The 17,027-nt window shown below is 41.7% G+C and overlaps 1 protein-coding gene across 1 annotated transcript in view; it reads right to left on the reverse strand.

The window, feature by feature from the left end:
- Positions 1 to 11,377: 11,377 nt before the first annotated feature.
- The window catches only part of AMPH (amphiphysin), a 237,470-nt gene continuing 231,820 nt past the window's right edge, over positions 11,378 to 17,027 (reverse strand). Inside the window, exon 21 of the mRNA XM_081080325.1 lies at positions 11,378 to 12,597. Coding sequence (XP_080936451.1) covers positions 12,490 to 12,597 — 108 coding nt within the window. The 3' untranslated portion in view covers positions 11,378 to 12,489. The remainder of the gene's footprint in view (positions 12,598 to 17,027) is intronic.

Raw genomic sequence — 17,027 nt, forward strand, 5'->3', positions numbered from 1 at the left:
CTCTCTATGGCTACCTGCCTCTCTCTACTACCTTTCTTTCTCTAATTATCTATTTATATCTCTCATCTATTTCACAGTCTGTCTCCATCACTCTACCATTGATTCCACTTTCCATTGATTCCCATTGTCATCAAGACTACATTAAATTCTTTGTTATTTCTACATCTGTGTCATTTCAGGATTGACATCTGTTCATTGGCTTTTACGTATTGAGATGTTGAGATTTTCCTGATTCTCCATATTTTGAGTTATTTTGGATTGTATTCTGCACATTTTGAATATTATGTCATGAGGCTCCAGGCATTGTTTAAATATTATGAGAAATGTTGATTTTTTTCTTTCTTTTTTTCTTTTTATTGTTAGCAGGCAATTGACCCAATTAGGGTTTCAAGTTCCTGCCTGCCTTTGGTGGGCAATCCCAACCAATGAAGTTTTCAGTCTTTGCAGTGCTGTTCGTATCTGTCCTGTGTGGGCGCCACCCAGTGGCCAGTCTAGGACCAGGGCCGTGGTCTGCCCATAGCTCAGTTTGCAAAGCCTTTGACAGGCTGTTTAGGGTCATGTTTATCCATGGGCAGCTGGGGGTGACCCCAGTGCAAACACCCTTGTATGAGATGTTTTCTTAATCTCTCTCCTCTCCGCAAGCTCTACAACACTTTCCAACTCACAGGTGTCCTCCCTTCCTGCCTGATAAGTGGACTTTAGTATATTTGCTGTACTGTGTATTTCCTGCAAGTGGGTCCACCTTTGGGGCCAAGCAGCAAGAGGATAAAGGGAAAACAAAAGCCACCAGGATTCTCTCCGTGCTCAGAGTCCAGATTCAGGGGTTATAGTTCCATGTGACAAGGAGAAACTTCTGAGATGTTCTAAATTAAATTACAGCGGCCAGAGAATGAAAGAAAGAAAGGAACTGCTAGTCTGTTAATGGCTGCTGAGGAGTTAACAAAAATTTCTCACATCCCTGTTTTGCCTGCTGGAATTTCAGATAAATTTCCAGGTGGCTGTTTCCACACCTTAACTCCGCCAGGCACCATCCAACTCCAGGGGCCTCTGCTTGTTCACAGGTGGGCTCTCCGGACTGCTACCCCAGCTAATTCACAGCAGTGGATACTTCTTTATGTGGACTCTATTATCCCAGAGTTGGCCTGCTTCAGCTCCCCACACCTTTGCTTAAAATTCTTTCTCACCACCTCCTTCTCCCCACTTCCTCCTACTTAATATATAAAAATGCTTGCAAAACTCTGGATGATGGACATGTTGTCTTTTCTACCTAGCTGGTGCTGATTTAGACTCCATGCCCCAAGGCTGGTCTTTTGGCCAGCATTTTGGGCTGCATAAAACCTTACTTACAAAAAGACTTTCAGCCACGGAACTTAAAACTTTTTTAGTTCAACACATTCTATAAGAAACACATAGCCAAAGAGCTCACTGAAATTTTTTCAGAACTTGAACTCACTCCTTGCAATGTGATTTCACACCTCCTCAGTCAAGATATACTGTTTATGTCCTCATTTTTTTAATATGGGAGGAATTTTGGGGTTCCATTTCTGAGTCTATACCTCAAGAGGCCTAGCTCTAACTAATCCTCACCGTTATCCTGAGAACAAGTCCAGGCTAGCCCGCTGGAGCCTGAGATACCACGTGGAACAGAGGCAATTCATTTGAGCCGAGGCCCTCTTGACTAGCCAGCTCCCAGCCACCCATCACTTAACCACATGTGACCAAGCCCAGCCAAGGTCAGCTGAGCCTGGCAGGATCAACAGAACTGCCAAGCTGACCCATGGACTTCTGAGAATTACAAATGTTTGCTGTTTTAAGCCACTGTGATTTGAGGTGTTTGTTATATAGTATTATTGTGCAATAGTATAGATAGATGATAGATAATATATAAACAAAAAAAGAAAGTTAGAAATATATATATACTGTAATACATTACATAAAACATAAAATATAAACATATAAATAATTATGTAACAATATATAAATATACCATTTATAATAACATATACAGAATACATAATAATGTATAATATAGAATGTAGTAGTATTTATATGTATATGTATATCTAGTCTTCCTGGGACCTGTGGGATGTAGTCCTGTTGTTCTGGTCAGCTTACTAAGGTGGGAGAATGAGTCCAAGCTCATAAATGTAAATTTACTTCATGGGCTTCTCCTGATTATATGTGTAACATATCAAAAGATCAGAATTATTATGGTGATGATAAAAGATCTCCCAAAAAACACTGGTGCCTTGGGGAGAAGGTTATTGTACAGAAACTATTGTTTATATTTCTATTTCAGCTGGCTGTGAGATGTAGCCTAGCAAAAATAGAGGAATCGTCTATTTACCATGAATTATTAGAATTTCCTATGATTTCATGACCTCTGTGTGGTGTCTGTCTCTCTACATTTGTTTGTGACCACAGTAAAGCAGGTCAATAGTGTTTGTTACAAACTTCATGAGGGGACAAACCTCTGCATGAAGAGAACTTGGAGAAAGGCCTGGAACGGTCGGCATTTCATATGTAATCAGGGGACAACTTCCCACGTGTGTGCTTTGGAAGATTCTCATAAGGATGTCAGCAAAACTGAATTATATAGTGTGTATTCTTTCTGTAGAAGATTAAAAGAAGCTGTCGGTGAACAGAATTTTCGTGCAGTCAGTCTGGCCTGGCACAAATGGGAACCAGTGACTCTTATGCAAATCATGACTCATCAAACTGCACTGAAACAGGAATTGACAGTGGAAGAGGGGAAGGCTGACTAGGTGGACAAAGGGACCCAGTCCCTGTTCCTGAGCCCTGCGCTGCCCTAGACCTCCCCACAGCTTCCCAGAAAGCGGCAGCATCTCCTGAGAATCCAGTGGCCGGACTGGGCCAGGCACAATGTCCCAGGAAGTGAGCGCAGCCCAGAAACCTCAACCAAAGCTCCACCTCTTGCCTGTTTCCCGACAGGCTCTGTGGCTGCTTGGTACACGCGATCTTTCAGGAACTGTCAGTTCAGACCCACTCCACGTGGCTGCCAGACCTTCCAGAATTTCTTTCCTGGTGAAGGGTCCAGTCATGGGGCTCAGCCTGGGAGCCCAGCTTTCTGGGCAGCCAACAACGTAACCCGATAAACAGTGCTCTGAGGGCAGATGGTCTTTCTCAGTACAGAGCTGCCGAAAAGGGCCACTTGGGAGAGTTTGACATGAGACCTTGTAATTCTGAGGGATAGTATCACTTGGTAAGGCCAGAATGACAGCTCAAGTCCAAGCACTGCCACTTGTAGGATGTACGTTGTTGGGAAAACTGCTGTAAATGGGAATAATAATGTTTACTCTGGATGAGTCATGCCAGGGGTTTGGAAGGGGCTAGGAGAGCAGTTTCCAGGCTCTCAGCCTCACGCTCAGTTATTAATTGGCCATCAGCTGTAACCAGTTGACCATTAGCCACTATTGTTTTGTATATAACTGCCGTGGCTGCATTAGCAAGCATGGATGGTGCAGATGGTGCAGCTGTCATGGATCCTACTTCCTGTGTCTCGACTGGCCTCAGCGAGACTGTGGTGCAGGAAGACCCCTGGTTGGGGTATTGGCAGATCTTTGCTTCTTGTGTCCCGACCCATCGCCATTGAGAATATAGTGGTATGAACCCTCTATCCATAGCTCTGTTATTCCTTTTTGGCCTCAATGTCTCCTTCGTTCACATACCGAGAGCATTACACTAGGGATTATGCCAACTTGTTTTTAAAATAAATTCTATCTCAGTCAGTCTTAAGTACCATAATTCTAAGATCAATTTTACACTTCTATGATACTCAAAGTAATTATAATCAATCACATCTGACAGATGAGATAACTGGAATCTTATAAAGTTTCGCCGGTTCAGGATCGCTTGAGAATTAGGTAATAAAGCCTAGATTCAAACCCAAGTCTAAAAAAATTTTAAAGACCCATTTAATATATATACAATTTCTTTTTTAAAATATAAAGTGTAAGGGGTCATGAAAAAAAATTCAGACCAATTGAAGAAATTAAAGAATAACTATCACGTTCCAGGAAGCAAGATACTCCTGAAAAGCATTCATTCACTCAACAGTGGTGGCTCTCAGAAAATAGTAAAAATTTTCTCTAGCACTTTTGAGTTCATGGCTGATAGCCTTCTATAAAAGACCATTTTTTGAAAGTTCAAAACAGAAATCACTATCCATTAAATGATAACAAATACCCTTTATTAAATGCCCTACACTGTTCATATTTATCCCCTCCTTGCAAGCATCAAGGAGGCATTACTCACCCTCATGCTGCAGGTAACACAGAGGCTAAGGGTCCTGCTGAGGTTGCCCAGCTAATAAGGAACACACCAAGGATTTGCCCCCCGTCAGCCAGTCTCCAGAGCCTGTGCCCTAAGTGACCTGGTTGGCTGCTGTGATTCAGGGATTAATTTCTGTCCTCACTGGGCGGTTGCATTTGAACACAAAATGTAATGTTGTAATACTCCCTACCTGTTTTCAATTCCATGCTTCCTGTTTAAAAAGTACAGTATTTATCCTCCTACACTAACTTCTACCTCCCCCTCCTGGCCACTGGAGGTATGTCATACATGTCCTTTTCCTTTGTATGGAGCCTCTCTCTCTAAGTGATGTCTATTAACAGCAGACCCAGCATAATGAATGAAAGGGCCCTGAAATGCAAGGCAAGAAATCTGTTTTTCCAATTGTATATTTAACGTTTTGTAGTTTTAGGTAAGTGACTCCTCTTTGTAAGGTCTGCACTTCCACAGCCTGAAATGAAAGGATTGGGTGGTATTTTTGGTCTCTTCCAGTTCTATAATAGTAATCTGTGATTTGAATTAAATCAGTACTAGAGATATTGAAATAACAGGTGTTGCAGAATGAAAAATGGAACCTAATCATTTTTATTTTGATTCTACAGTAATTCATGTTGCTTGTTTCCTCGTGACTTGATATTGCTCTATGAATATTCTATTTGGGGTAGGTTCCTTGACAAAACATTAATTCCTAAGAGTATTAGGAAGGCACGCCTAACCCCTGGCTTTATTAAGCAGCCTGAACATGACACGAGGTCCATAGTCCAGCAAACTTATTTCAGGCCAGTGTAAAGGCAATGCTCAAAAATGTCCCCAAGAAGGATGTGAACACCGCTTTGGAGAGAGCCCATGTGCACACACATGTCCACACACGTGTGCACGTACACATGCATGCACACACAGGTACGGGATCACAACTGTAGTAGAGCTCAAAGGCTGAATCGTGCTGACTCTTAGAGGTAATTGGTTCTGGTTCTGTCTAGAAATGAAAGAGACGACCCTCAGTAAATCTAAGGATGCGCACATGTAAAATTCTTCGGGGGCTATTTGGAACTTGCCATATGTCTGCACCACCCCACTATGCTTCACCCTTCTTTTTAATAGTTTTTAAATATTTTCATGTTTCATGGTTTGAAAAAATCAGAATGATTATCAACAACAGGCTAATATGTCTGTCTGAAGGATATGGTAGATTATGGTTTGGAAAATGTCTTGGCTGAAAACTAAATTCTCCTGCTTTCATTTTCGTATCACTGAGTTCCCCGAGGGCTTGTATCAGTGCCGGAACCCATCACTCTTAGATGCAGCAGCGTCCTCATTCCAGGTTTGCTTCAATCATCTTGGAGAAGAACACTGCCTCGAAGGGGAGGGTGACCCCAGGACCAGTGCACAATGGCCAGGGCCAGCTAGGGGTCAGCCGGCAGCCAGTGTGCATGGCTTCTCCCTGAAGAAGGAGAATGTCGCATTTTCCACAACTACTGAATAAAATCAGTAAATTTCTCTAGGTTACCCTGATCTTAATTGACTAGTTGAAACCACTCTGTGAGATTGAAGGGTTATGGGTTGTCAAAAATTATACCTCAGAGCTTTCGACGGGCCATCCTGAAATTAGTGCTCTCTGAGCATCTCCGTAGTATTTATTTTGTTTTATTTTTTGTGTGTGTGCTTGTGTTTTTTAACCTTAGTTCTCGTATTCTTCTGTCAGATTTCTCAGTGTAGGTCACACTATCATCATGAATCTGTGCCAGTCATGTTAGTTTTATATATTTGCTATTTATTTTATCCTTTTTCCCCTTCCTTCTCCCTTCCAGTTCCCATGGGCGCTCAGTCTAATGTGTATGATGTCTGTTCTTCCAGGCTGTGTGTCTGAGAAAGCTATGGGGTGCTGTCTGTGCTAATGTGTTTTTACACCTATATGGATGGCCCGCCATCCTGTCTGTGCTCCCTGCACGTGTGTGTACGCCGAGTTCACCCCTCTCTGCTGCTCACTGCTCCACAGCCTGCAGCCTCTGTGTTGTACTTATCCGTCCCCAGCTGCTGCCCGCTCCTGGTTGTCACCAGCAGTGCTGTGACAGATACCTCAGGGGCTCTCTTCATGCCCAGAGTAAGCATTTCCCTGGGAATGCAATCCCCGGCTTTCCGGACACAGGGAATACACATATGTTTTCACTAAATACTTCCAGGGCTATGCTGTCCCACATTTTAATTTTTAGCAACCTGGTGGCTACCTAGCAGAACCTTATTATGTTATGTGATTATTGGCACTGATCTGATTATTAGGACACTGAAAGTGTCTTTTTATCCCTGGTATCCGTTGAAGTATCTCCAGAGACTTGCCTATTCATGTCCTTCAGGTGCAGCCAAAAGGGGGTCAGAAAGCAGAGCATTAACGCACACGTGAGTCAGGCTGCCTGGGCTGCTGCCTGGCCTGCCAATTTTGGCTGTGTGAATGTGAGTAAGTTTCCTCATATTACTGTGCCTTCGCTCCTGTATCTGCAAAAAGTGAAAACAGGAACTACCTCATAGGTTTATGAAGATTAATGAATTAATTCATGTAGAACATTTAGGAGAGTGTGTGGCAAATAACTGACACGCAACAAAGATTAGTTAACATATTTACTATTAACAATAATTCATTAATGTTATAAATATAAAAATTATAAACCATTATTACAATTATATTACAGTCTTAGTAATTATTATTAGTTTCTTGTTGAGTTGACTGTGTCTTACATCTTCTAGATAATTATCCTTTGTGAATTTCAGCTGTTATCCTCGGCAAATCTATCATGTGCCTAACTCTGTGTAAAGTAAAAAGTTTTGTAGTCAAAAGGCTTGGGCCATATACTTTGGAGTCCTGTGTAAGAAAACTTTTCCTTCTTTAACGTCACAAAAGCATTCTGCATTTTCTTCGTATATTTAATTTCAGATTTCAGTCCATGCTGATCCTCGGGTTAGAATTTCTGGACTTCTCTGAACTAACTGGTCTCACAGGCTCTCGTTCATGTGCTCGGTGACTTGTATCTAAGGTTCCTTGTGTGCATCCCAAATACCGAGAAGATTGATAGAAAATTGACCAGTTAGTGGGGGACACGAAGGGCTAAATGACATCATTTTTACACTAAATGAATTAGGGGAGCTGAATAGGTGCGTGCAGAGGAGTGAACCGGTGGACAGGTCTTTGTTGGGGAGGTGGGACCTGAGCTGTGCCGTGAGGGAAGCAGGAGCTGAAGGCAAACAGTGAGGGGAGGGCGATCCAGGAGAGGGAGGTTGTAAGGGGTGAGCAGAGTGAGAGGTGAGGTGGGAGGGTGAGGAGGCAAGTCTGAAGGAAGCGGAAGATAAAGATAACAAGTATTTGTAAAGACATGGAGGGTTTTGAAAGCCACGCAGCGGCATGGGGATTTGATATTACGTACAACAGATATTCATCATTCGTGTGTGTGTGTGTGTGTGTGTGTGTGTGTGTGTGTGTGTGTGTGTGTGTGAGAGAGAGAGAGAGAAAGAGAGAGACAGACAGACAGACAGACAGACAGACAGAGAGAGACTTGGGTGGCTGAGACAAACAGGGTTGGTAACATTTTAAGGTCAGTGGAGGTAAAATGCTTGAGGAGTGCAGGCAAGCTGGGATAAAGGGAAGTAGGTAGATCAGAGACAAGAAGAATCAAAACTTTTGTCTTGGCAGGATGAGGACCACTCCCAGATCAGGTAGCAGGGATTAAATTGCAAGGTCTCATGACACTGTGAGGGAGGAAACCAAAGCCCGTGTTTGTAATCTGGAGAAAGAAGCAGAGCCTGCTCCCAGGTCTCAGGCCCAGGGTTGTGAAGAAGCCGGAACCCTCTGGTGCGCGACAGCAAGGTTTTGAGAAAAGTCCCATGAATGCGAAGTCTTAGCCAGTGTCGTCCCAGTGCACAGTAACCGACGCTTAGCGAGAGCTTGACAGATGTTTAATGAGTAAATGAGCACGCGGACTTGGGGCAGTAATCGCACACTCCTAGGAAATGTTCTCTGGACACTAGAATACAAACCCGGGGATGGAGACTGTCCCGTTTCATGACCCAATCCGGCACCCACTAGAAGAAGCAAGAAAAATCAGTAAAGGTGGCATGAAGGAACAGTCAGAGGTAGGAAAACAAGGAAAACGAATATCTTGGAATCTTATTAGAGTGTGGAGAAGTTTGATAGACTCACAAATGCTCCATAAATTCTTTGCTGGTCACTGGTAGGTGTTTGGACAGCAGGACAAAGACAGCGTTTAATGATGGATATCAGGGCATCAGCCACGTGGCCTGTGCTCTGGACAAAGCACTCCTGCACCGACGGTGTTTCATGCGCATTCAAATCCACCAGGAAGTGTCTGTCCAGAGCCACCTGCCCACACACCGTGCTGGGCGCAGGGGAGGGAATGAGCACACGACTGGCCCCCCGAGAAGAGTGAGACAGCCGGAGTGTCGGGCCTGAGGTCGTAGGAGACTGGGAATTACTGGGCTTTTGGACACCAAGGTGAAAGTTTAGATATCCTTTAAAAGAACTTCAAGGTACCTGCCTTCCTCTCAATTTGCATAGATTTAAGGGCTGTGTCTTGATTACCTTTGAAACTGAAAAAGTCAACAGGTACTGCCATTTTTAGACAGGAGAGCTAATGAGTCACAAGCTATTCCGATGGACTATTGAGCTTATTCAGCATTATTGTATTTGGCATTTATAAGCAACTTACTGCACTGCTGGTGTGTGTCCTAGGAGCGCAGTCGGGGAACAGCCAGGGTTCACTCAGCCTGGTGCTGCGTGATGGGATATCAGCAGGTGTGTGACAGGCAGGGTCAGGATGGCTTGACCACATGGTCTCAATTCTCAAGTCTGCTGAGAGAATCCTGGTCATCCTCTTTCCATGCAGCTACTAAATGTCCAATTCTATTGATCTGAGTCCTAGCAGGCCTCCTCATGCTGGGAACACAGGAGCTACACTACCACGTAGGGAAACTGTGTGATCCGCTCATCTCCAGGGTGTGGCACAGAATGTTTGTAAGGCTTTCTGTTGGGCTTCAAGCAAAACAAGAAGGCGGCTTGGGCTCCTTTGAAATGAGTAGTGGAGTCCTAGCAAGACAAATTAGTCCATTTCTAAGGCTTCGAGGTTTTCGGCCATGCGATTTGTGGGCAATCAAGTACTGAGCTCCAGTCATCTTTAAATTCATTGATTTATCGTAACTTTTGCAGTTCCTAAAGGCCCTTTCTCCAATGGGCCATCAGAACAAGCTGAGGGGTCATGCAGAATATTTCTAATATCCTCATTTATGAGCGCAGCGCTCGATTCCTGAACCTGCACTCTCCCTGGAAACCAAGACAGAAGGGTGTGGTGTCTGCATCACTCGAAAGCTGTCCCACCTTCGTCAGGAAGAGCAGACCTCAGTGGGAGTGGTATGGCTGCCTGGTGCCAGGGGAATTTCCCATGCCAGGGCCCTAGCTATGTGGAGATGTGTTCAACATTCAAATTGCCAGGGGCCTCTGCTTTGTAAGTATACACGTCACACAGGTTTAAATGCATGGCTATACGTGATATTGGTAGGAACGCCACAACCGTGTGTGTTTCATAAAATCCACAGGCTCTTTGACCTGATTTTCTGAAGATCTTTTAAATTGTTTGAAGGTCCACGTGCCACTGGGCTTGTAAGAGAAATCTTAAAATACAAAGAGGAGACATGGGTAGGTCTCCTGGGTTAAGGTCCTTTGAAATACAGCTTCATTACAAACTCGCTGACCTATAACCAGGTGATGGGTCTACGGTGGTTTGCTGGCTCGAGACGTTGAATTAGACTAATTGGGAAAGGGAAGTGGAAGGAACTTCCAAACTAGTAACCAAAGGAAGTCCTTGCAACTACTCCCACGTGCCTTAGAAAGTCCACTGAAATGGATTTTCTCCATATCTATAGACATTTCTGGAGACTACCACTATCCCTTCCTCTACCTCTCATCCTCTTAACTTTCACTGCTTTGGAAAAACCTAAGGATCTTGAAAGTTCCTGAAACAAATATCCTAATTACTTTTATTTGGTGTTAAAATTTGTTTCAAAGTCTATATGCCAGGACAAAATAGCTAATTACAAACATGTCATTTCTGAAGAATTTATTAATTCAACTAAGGATTGGGCTGAACTTACTAACGAGCTGTGTCCTGCCCAGTGGTACCTTCTGAGCTGCTATGGGGAGGACGTGAGAGGAATGTCAGAGGCAGGGCTCTAGGAGATGTGGCCATCATCTTTGGGGAACGTCAGGGGCATTTTATTGTAAGAACTACTTTTATTCAGTCTTAGCTTTCACCTCTCATGCGCACTGTCCACGTTAGGAATGGGTTTCTACTATGAACCTTACAGTGCTGCACGTTGCTTGCTGAACAACAGTTATGCCGCTGGGCAGTGAGTCTTGTTTTCAGGCACTGGGAAGCATTCACAATGATCCAGCTTCCCTGTCAATTAGGTCCTGGGAAAATCTTGGGTCGATAGTAGCTACTTTGAAGTCAGTAATCCACCCGGAGAATACAAATCATGAATAAGAAATACATACCAGAACTAAAGTCTAATAATGCACACTTTTGACCAGCTTCCATTGAGTACAGAATTATATTGGCAGAAAAGTCCAAATCAAATGAAAGGGTTTTGTTTTAATAATAAACAATGATCCATAAACAATGACCCAATGAATTGACTTTTCTATTCCATCCGATCTATTTTTCCCTTTTATGTGCCTACCAACATAAATATGCCAGAAACAAAAGTGACAAAAAAATGAGGTTGGCGTGAGAAGAAATTGCTGATATGGAGGTCCTCACATTTTCTGTGATACACGGACTGGAGACCACAGCTGGCACTTCTGCGGGGCCTTCGTGGCAGCTGTTCTTTGTGCTGTAGTGATTGCCGGGCAGCGGGGATGACCATGATGGAGCAACCAGCAATGACTGGGATGCACGAGGCATTGGGAAGGGAGGGGCTGTGTAGCACAGCCCAGACCAACAAGCAGATTTCTGCATAAATAACAACGCCAAACAAATGACTCATCAAAAGGAACTGGGGTCATTGCTGGCAGAGCTGAACAAAGGTTTATTAGGAATGACACAGCACTGAAAACATCATTACAGATGATCTGTGGATACAGCATATATCACCGGTCTTATTGTAGAACAACCTGTGAAGATGACTTGCATAAATATAACCAGGTGGAAATATAGGGGAGCTTTTTTCAAGTGTTCTTTTGGGGTGGGTTTATGTGCCCCATCATCTAGCCAGTCTCCAAAAGCAGAAGATACAAAGGTAGCTGCTCATCCTGACTAGCCTGCCTCCAGCCCCAACAGCTGGACAGCTAAACAGTCAGGCTATTTTCTCCAAAGGGGCAGCAGCCCTGTCATGCTACTTGTCATTGTACCCTGAAAAATGCACAATACGAACACAGATACTGTCAACTGTTTTGGCAATGAGATGGCTGGTTTTGCTCTGAGGCAAAACTGCAACTGTAATGCCAGACAGAATAAGAGCAATGCATGTATCAATGACACTTGAGAGGCAAAGAGCTACAATGGAAAGGAAAGAAAGCAACTATGTATATGTCATTTAGTGCATACACATAGACCCAGGAATGATGGGAACTAGCTCATGTGACTGTGTGTCCATATATGTATATATACATAGAGAGAGAGAGGTGTGTTGGAAAAGAACACTGAAACTTCTGCATCAGTTTAGTTTTAAACATGGTAAACTTGAAAGAGAGAGAGAGCACGTGCTCACACCGGCACTGGGGAATAAGATAATCTCGTACTACAGGGTAATTCATCATGTCTTCTGCAGGGCAGCCACTCAAGATCACACACACGTGGTGCAGAGAAATTAAGGTTCTGTTCTGGAGAAAGCTACTTTAGAACTGATGGGTGGGGGATCAATTACGAGATTCTCCACAGCTTGGAAAAAGCGCAAACAAATCTGTTCTCAATAACATGGGAACTGGTGAGGACTGTCTTCTTAATTTACTTGTTTTTTCTTACACTCTTTTGCACACATGCTCCATTGATACATCTTTCCAAGTTTTGTCTGGCATCCGTCCGCAAATCATTAAGAGTGTAATAGCAAAAATGAACTCTTCAGGTTTTCATGAAGTTTTAAAAACCCAATAAGCAGGCTCTTTCTACAACACTTTTGGCCCTAATCCAGACGCCGGGTGAAGTTCTCTGGAAAGAGGCCTTTGTAGGTGGCCAGGTCTCTGTACTGGAGCCAGTCTGATTCCTTCACTCCTACCAGCCAGCCTGCATCCTGCAAGACAAAGACAGGTTTTCAAGGTCCAACCACTGGAAAAATCTGCACTGTGGACAATTAGTACATAATCTGTTGAATTAGTGTTGTGGTTCTGTAACAGGATGTTGTTACATTACATGGAAACCATGTTCTGAGGTCAATGGGAAGGTGAACTGAAGGTTAATATTAATATTATTATTTTGTATAAAATAGTGCTAATTGATGCTGACTACATTATGACACGAGTTCTTAAAAAAGAGAAAGGGATTAGAATTGCAGCCGGTTCAAAGAGAGGAACATCACGTGAAAGCATGTCACGCACAGGGATATTTCCTGTCGTGGGTCACAGTGAATAAAAGGCCAAGGGACCCTGGGTGAGAGTAGAGTGCTGACAAGGTCATGGGCGGTCTCGTACTTCCTGAACCATCTGCTTATGAGAAAGAACTCTGTCCCCAAGCTCACATCATGTAACCTAAACAAACCACCATATACTCGGCTTATCAAATAATAACAGCTAGATATGGAGCACCTGATATTACTGTTGTGTTTGTTGTTGCTCTTATAATAACTATTTTTTTAAGTTCCTATAAAATATAAAGCAGTTTGTTGTTATGACATTCCTCTTGGAAACTTTCATATATTCTTTGTAAATTATTCCTCATAAACACTCGTCTATCTTGTAGAAGTGCCATCAAGGAAATGCAGATGTTTAGTCAAAGAAAGGCTAAAAGCCCATCCATGCGTGGTCATACAGCCTGGGGGGTGATACGCAAACTGAGAAATGGAGGCTGCTCTCTGACCTTGGCCTACAAAGATAGACAGGGTCTGGATGGGAAAAGCTGAGTTAAAGGAACAATATGAAACATACAGACCTTATAAAGCAACACTAGGGGAAAATGACTACCTCTATTATGTTAGCCAATACGCGAAAGAGATCCCACTTAAGATGAGGGATGGACAGGTTTAATCTGAACCAATTCCCAATAAGATCAAGTACCTCAGATAAAATGAGGTATCAAAAATTAAATAAAGAAGCTGAATATATTCCCTTTTGATACAATCTGACGCTATAAATTAATGCAGCTATATAGACAAGAAATATAAGCATTGAGACAGGCCAATTTTTGAAGGCAGGGAAAAACACTGAGAAAAAGATAACTCAGTAAAATAACTGATAATATCCTAGTTGATGGGGAAAAGCGTCCTCTTCAATATTATGTTATATATCTGAAGGACAAAGTTATACTTAAAGTAAAAGGTGATAACTAAATATTTTCTAAACCTCTAGTAAGCATATAAAAGGCCACATTTCCCCCCCCCAAGTGTCTATATTTTATATTTGACTCTATTTACAATGAGTGAAAATTATGGCACCAAGTAGATCATGCATTTTAAAACTGTTTAAAAAAAAAGTAAAGGACTAGCATAAACCCATAATCAAGATATATTACAACAATTATTCTGAAATACAATTTATATAGTAAATTGAAGAATATTAGCCAATATCAATCTTTAGCTGAGGCAAATAGAGAAAATTAAATTTTAACTGTTTAAAATATGTGGTAGAATAAGGATTTGCAGTTTTGGAAGTAGCAAAATCACTTGTATCAGATAAACGCTTCTGCACAGAAGAATTATAAACACTAGAATGACCATATATTTCTATATATATGTATAGATATGTATATTATATGTAGAAATATGTATACAAATTATTTATATAGAAAAATGACTATAGAAATGACTAATTGTTACAGAAAATAGGGTTGTGAAAAACAAATAATGGGGCTGCACATACAGGGTGTGCCAAGAAAATGAATACAAGTGGACATTGGCCAATGTTGCCCTAACAGTAGTTGGCTGTAATCAGAAGTGTCTGGATGCTGATGGTAACCACTCTGAGCACCTCTTGTAATTGCAGAAGTCAAACATGACTTGTATTCATCTTTTGTTATTGGTATATATTGAGTATTACAATTTTAATACAGTTTTTTCCTTTCTTAAATGTGTATACATTTTTTTGGCCCCTCTGTATATAACAACTATTTGAAGGCACTGAAAATGACCAAAAGCAGGCAGAAACTGGAGAATATTTAACTCCAGAAAGTAGGTCGCTGCACTGGGAGAGACTCTGCTGGTGGTAAAGCCTTCCCCCTGTGGAGTCTTCTCAGTCTGTGTGACACAGGACATTCAGAGGACAGAGCCCGGGGCTGTATTTTTATGTGGGATGCCTTGAAAAGGAGAGTGCTACAGAGAAGGTCCCCAAATATGCAGAGAAGTTTCCCTGAAATCCTGAGCTGCCCTCAAGCTGTGATGCAGAAGAAGGACCCCAAGGAGCCTGAGGAAAGCAATAGCAGGAAGGCGGGGAAAGAGGAGTACAGAGTCATGCACTGCCAGTGGATGGGAGGCAGTTTAAAGTTCAAGTCCCACCAAGCTGGGGAATTTGATAAGCCCTTCAGAATTTCTACTGAAATTCCAAATCAGCCATGTCTTCGATATAGAGACAGTGTCCCAGGGCTAAGAATTTATCCTACGAGTAAGGCAAAGTTGAAACAGACCCACTCTCACAAAGTATAAAACAAATTTCTGTGAATCCAAGGTGATTACCCAGCAGTTTGAATGTTTACTAGAGGGAATAGTCTTCAGAGATAGAAAACTGAATCCAGAATCTACGTTGTATGAGGTCTGACAATTAAGTTTGTGAACTAACCCTAGAAAAAAGTGTTACAAATCTCATTGCTGAATATCACTATGGTCATCTTCAAAACACTCCCCTTGGGAAGCTATGCACTAATGCCTGTGCCTGCTGTACCCTTCAAAGCAATTTTGGAACTCTTTTTCTGGAATGGCCATCAGAGCTATCGTTATATTATCCTTGATGTCCTAAGTGTTATCAAAATGTCTTTCTTTCATTATTTGCTTTATCTTCGGGTAAAGAGAGAAGTCATTGGGGGCCAGAGTAAGTGAGTAGGGAGGGTGTTCCAATACAGTTATTTGTTTAGTGGCTAAAAACTCCCTCACAGACATTGCCGTGTGAGCTGGTACATTGTCATGATGCAAGAGCTCCTTCGGGACCATTTTTGAGCACACCTTTCTCATGCAAAGATTTTTAGATAATATTTTACTAATTGTTTCTCTATGGATGTTTACTAGGTCTGCTATGCTTATCACAGTCAGACCATGATTTTGACAAACAATTCAAAGAATTTTTGCAATGTTTTCATCAGTTCTGCTCGTTAGCGGCTGCCATGACCTCTTTCATCAGTGGTGGATTCTCTCCCCTCAGAAAAATGTTTAATCCATTTGTTAATTAACACTGCCATTTTCTTCATGACATTATCCCCATATATTTAGATTAACATGTCCCTGATTTAATTTCCATTCTTCCCAAGTTTAACAAGAAATTTAATGTTTATTCATTGTTATGATTCAAGCACAGACATTGTCGCAATGACACTCAAAAACACGCAATAATGAACTCCACTCCGCCACACGTCGACATGAACACAGCTCAGACACTGATATACCAAGGTTATGAAACCTTACTGAGCTGTGTGTACATTGCTGCCAACGTAAGCACATGGTGGCAAGTTCTCAAACTTAACTGTCAGATCTGCATGACCCACTGTAATTATTTTTAAAAATTCAGCAATTAAAAATTTTTCTAATGGTGAGGAAAAAGAAAATATGACCCAATGATAAAAAGGTATCAATGGAAATGTGTCGTGAGTTGGCCTAGCTTTTGGAATTAGCAGTAAGAAATTTAAAGCAGTTATTATAAATATGTTCATGTACTTAAATTAAACAATGGTAATAATGAGAATAGTTTGGAAATCTCAGCAAAGAAATGGAAACTATATAAAAGAACAATGCAGAAATTACACAACTGTATAAATAATATCCTAACTGAAAAGTCACAGGTTATGCTTAACAACAAATTCAAAGTAGCAGAAGAGAGGGTGGCTATACTTAAAGACAGATCAATAGAAAAATATTCAACGTGAGTACCAGAGAGAAATAAACACTGAACAAAAAAGAATGGTCTTAGACATCAAGTAGTCCAATGAATCTATAATTGGAGACAGAGGAAAAAGGAGAAAGAGAAAAATAATTACAAAATAATAACCATATATCTTTCAAATGCAGTAAAAAAAAAAAAAGCCATCAGAATATGAGTCTAAGGAGCTAGGTGAACCTTAAGCATGAAAACTGTTCAAAAACAAGACCTAAGCACATTATAGTTGAAATGATGAAAACCAACAGAGTTCTTAAAATCAGTCAAGGAGAAAGTCACAGTATACAGTGTGTTTTATCAGAAATTAGCTGTCATATAAACAGTGGAGACTGGAAACAATGGAACAATATTTTTAAAGAGGTAGAAGGAACGAGTCAGCTCAGAATTCTTTCTCAAGGGAAAATATATTTAAAAATGAATAAAATTTTCAGAC

The sequence above is a fragment of the Rhinolophus hipposideros genome (assembly GCF_964194185.1).
Source record: "Rhinolophus hipposideros genome assembly, chromosome: 18".
NCBI classification, from domain to species: Eukaryota; Metazoa; Chordata; class Mammalia; order Chiroptera; family Rhinolophidae; genus Rhinolophus; species Rhinolophus hipposideros.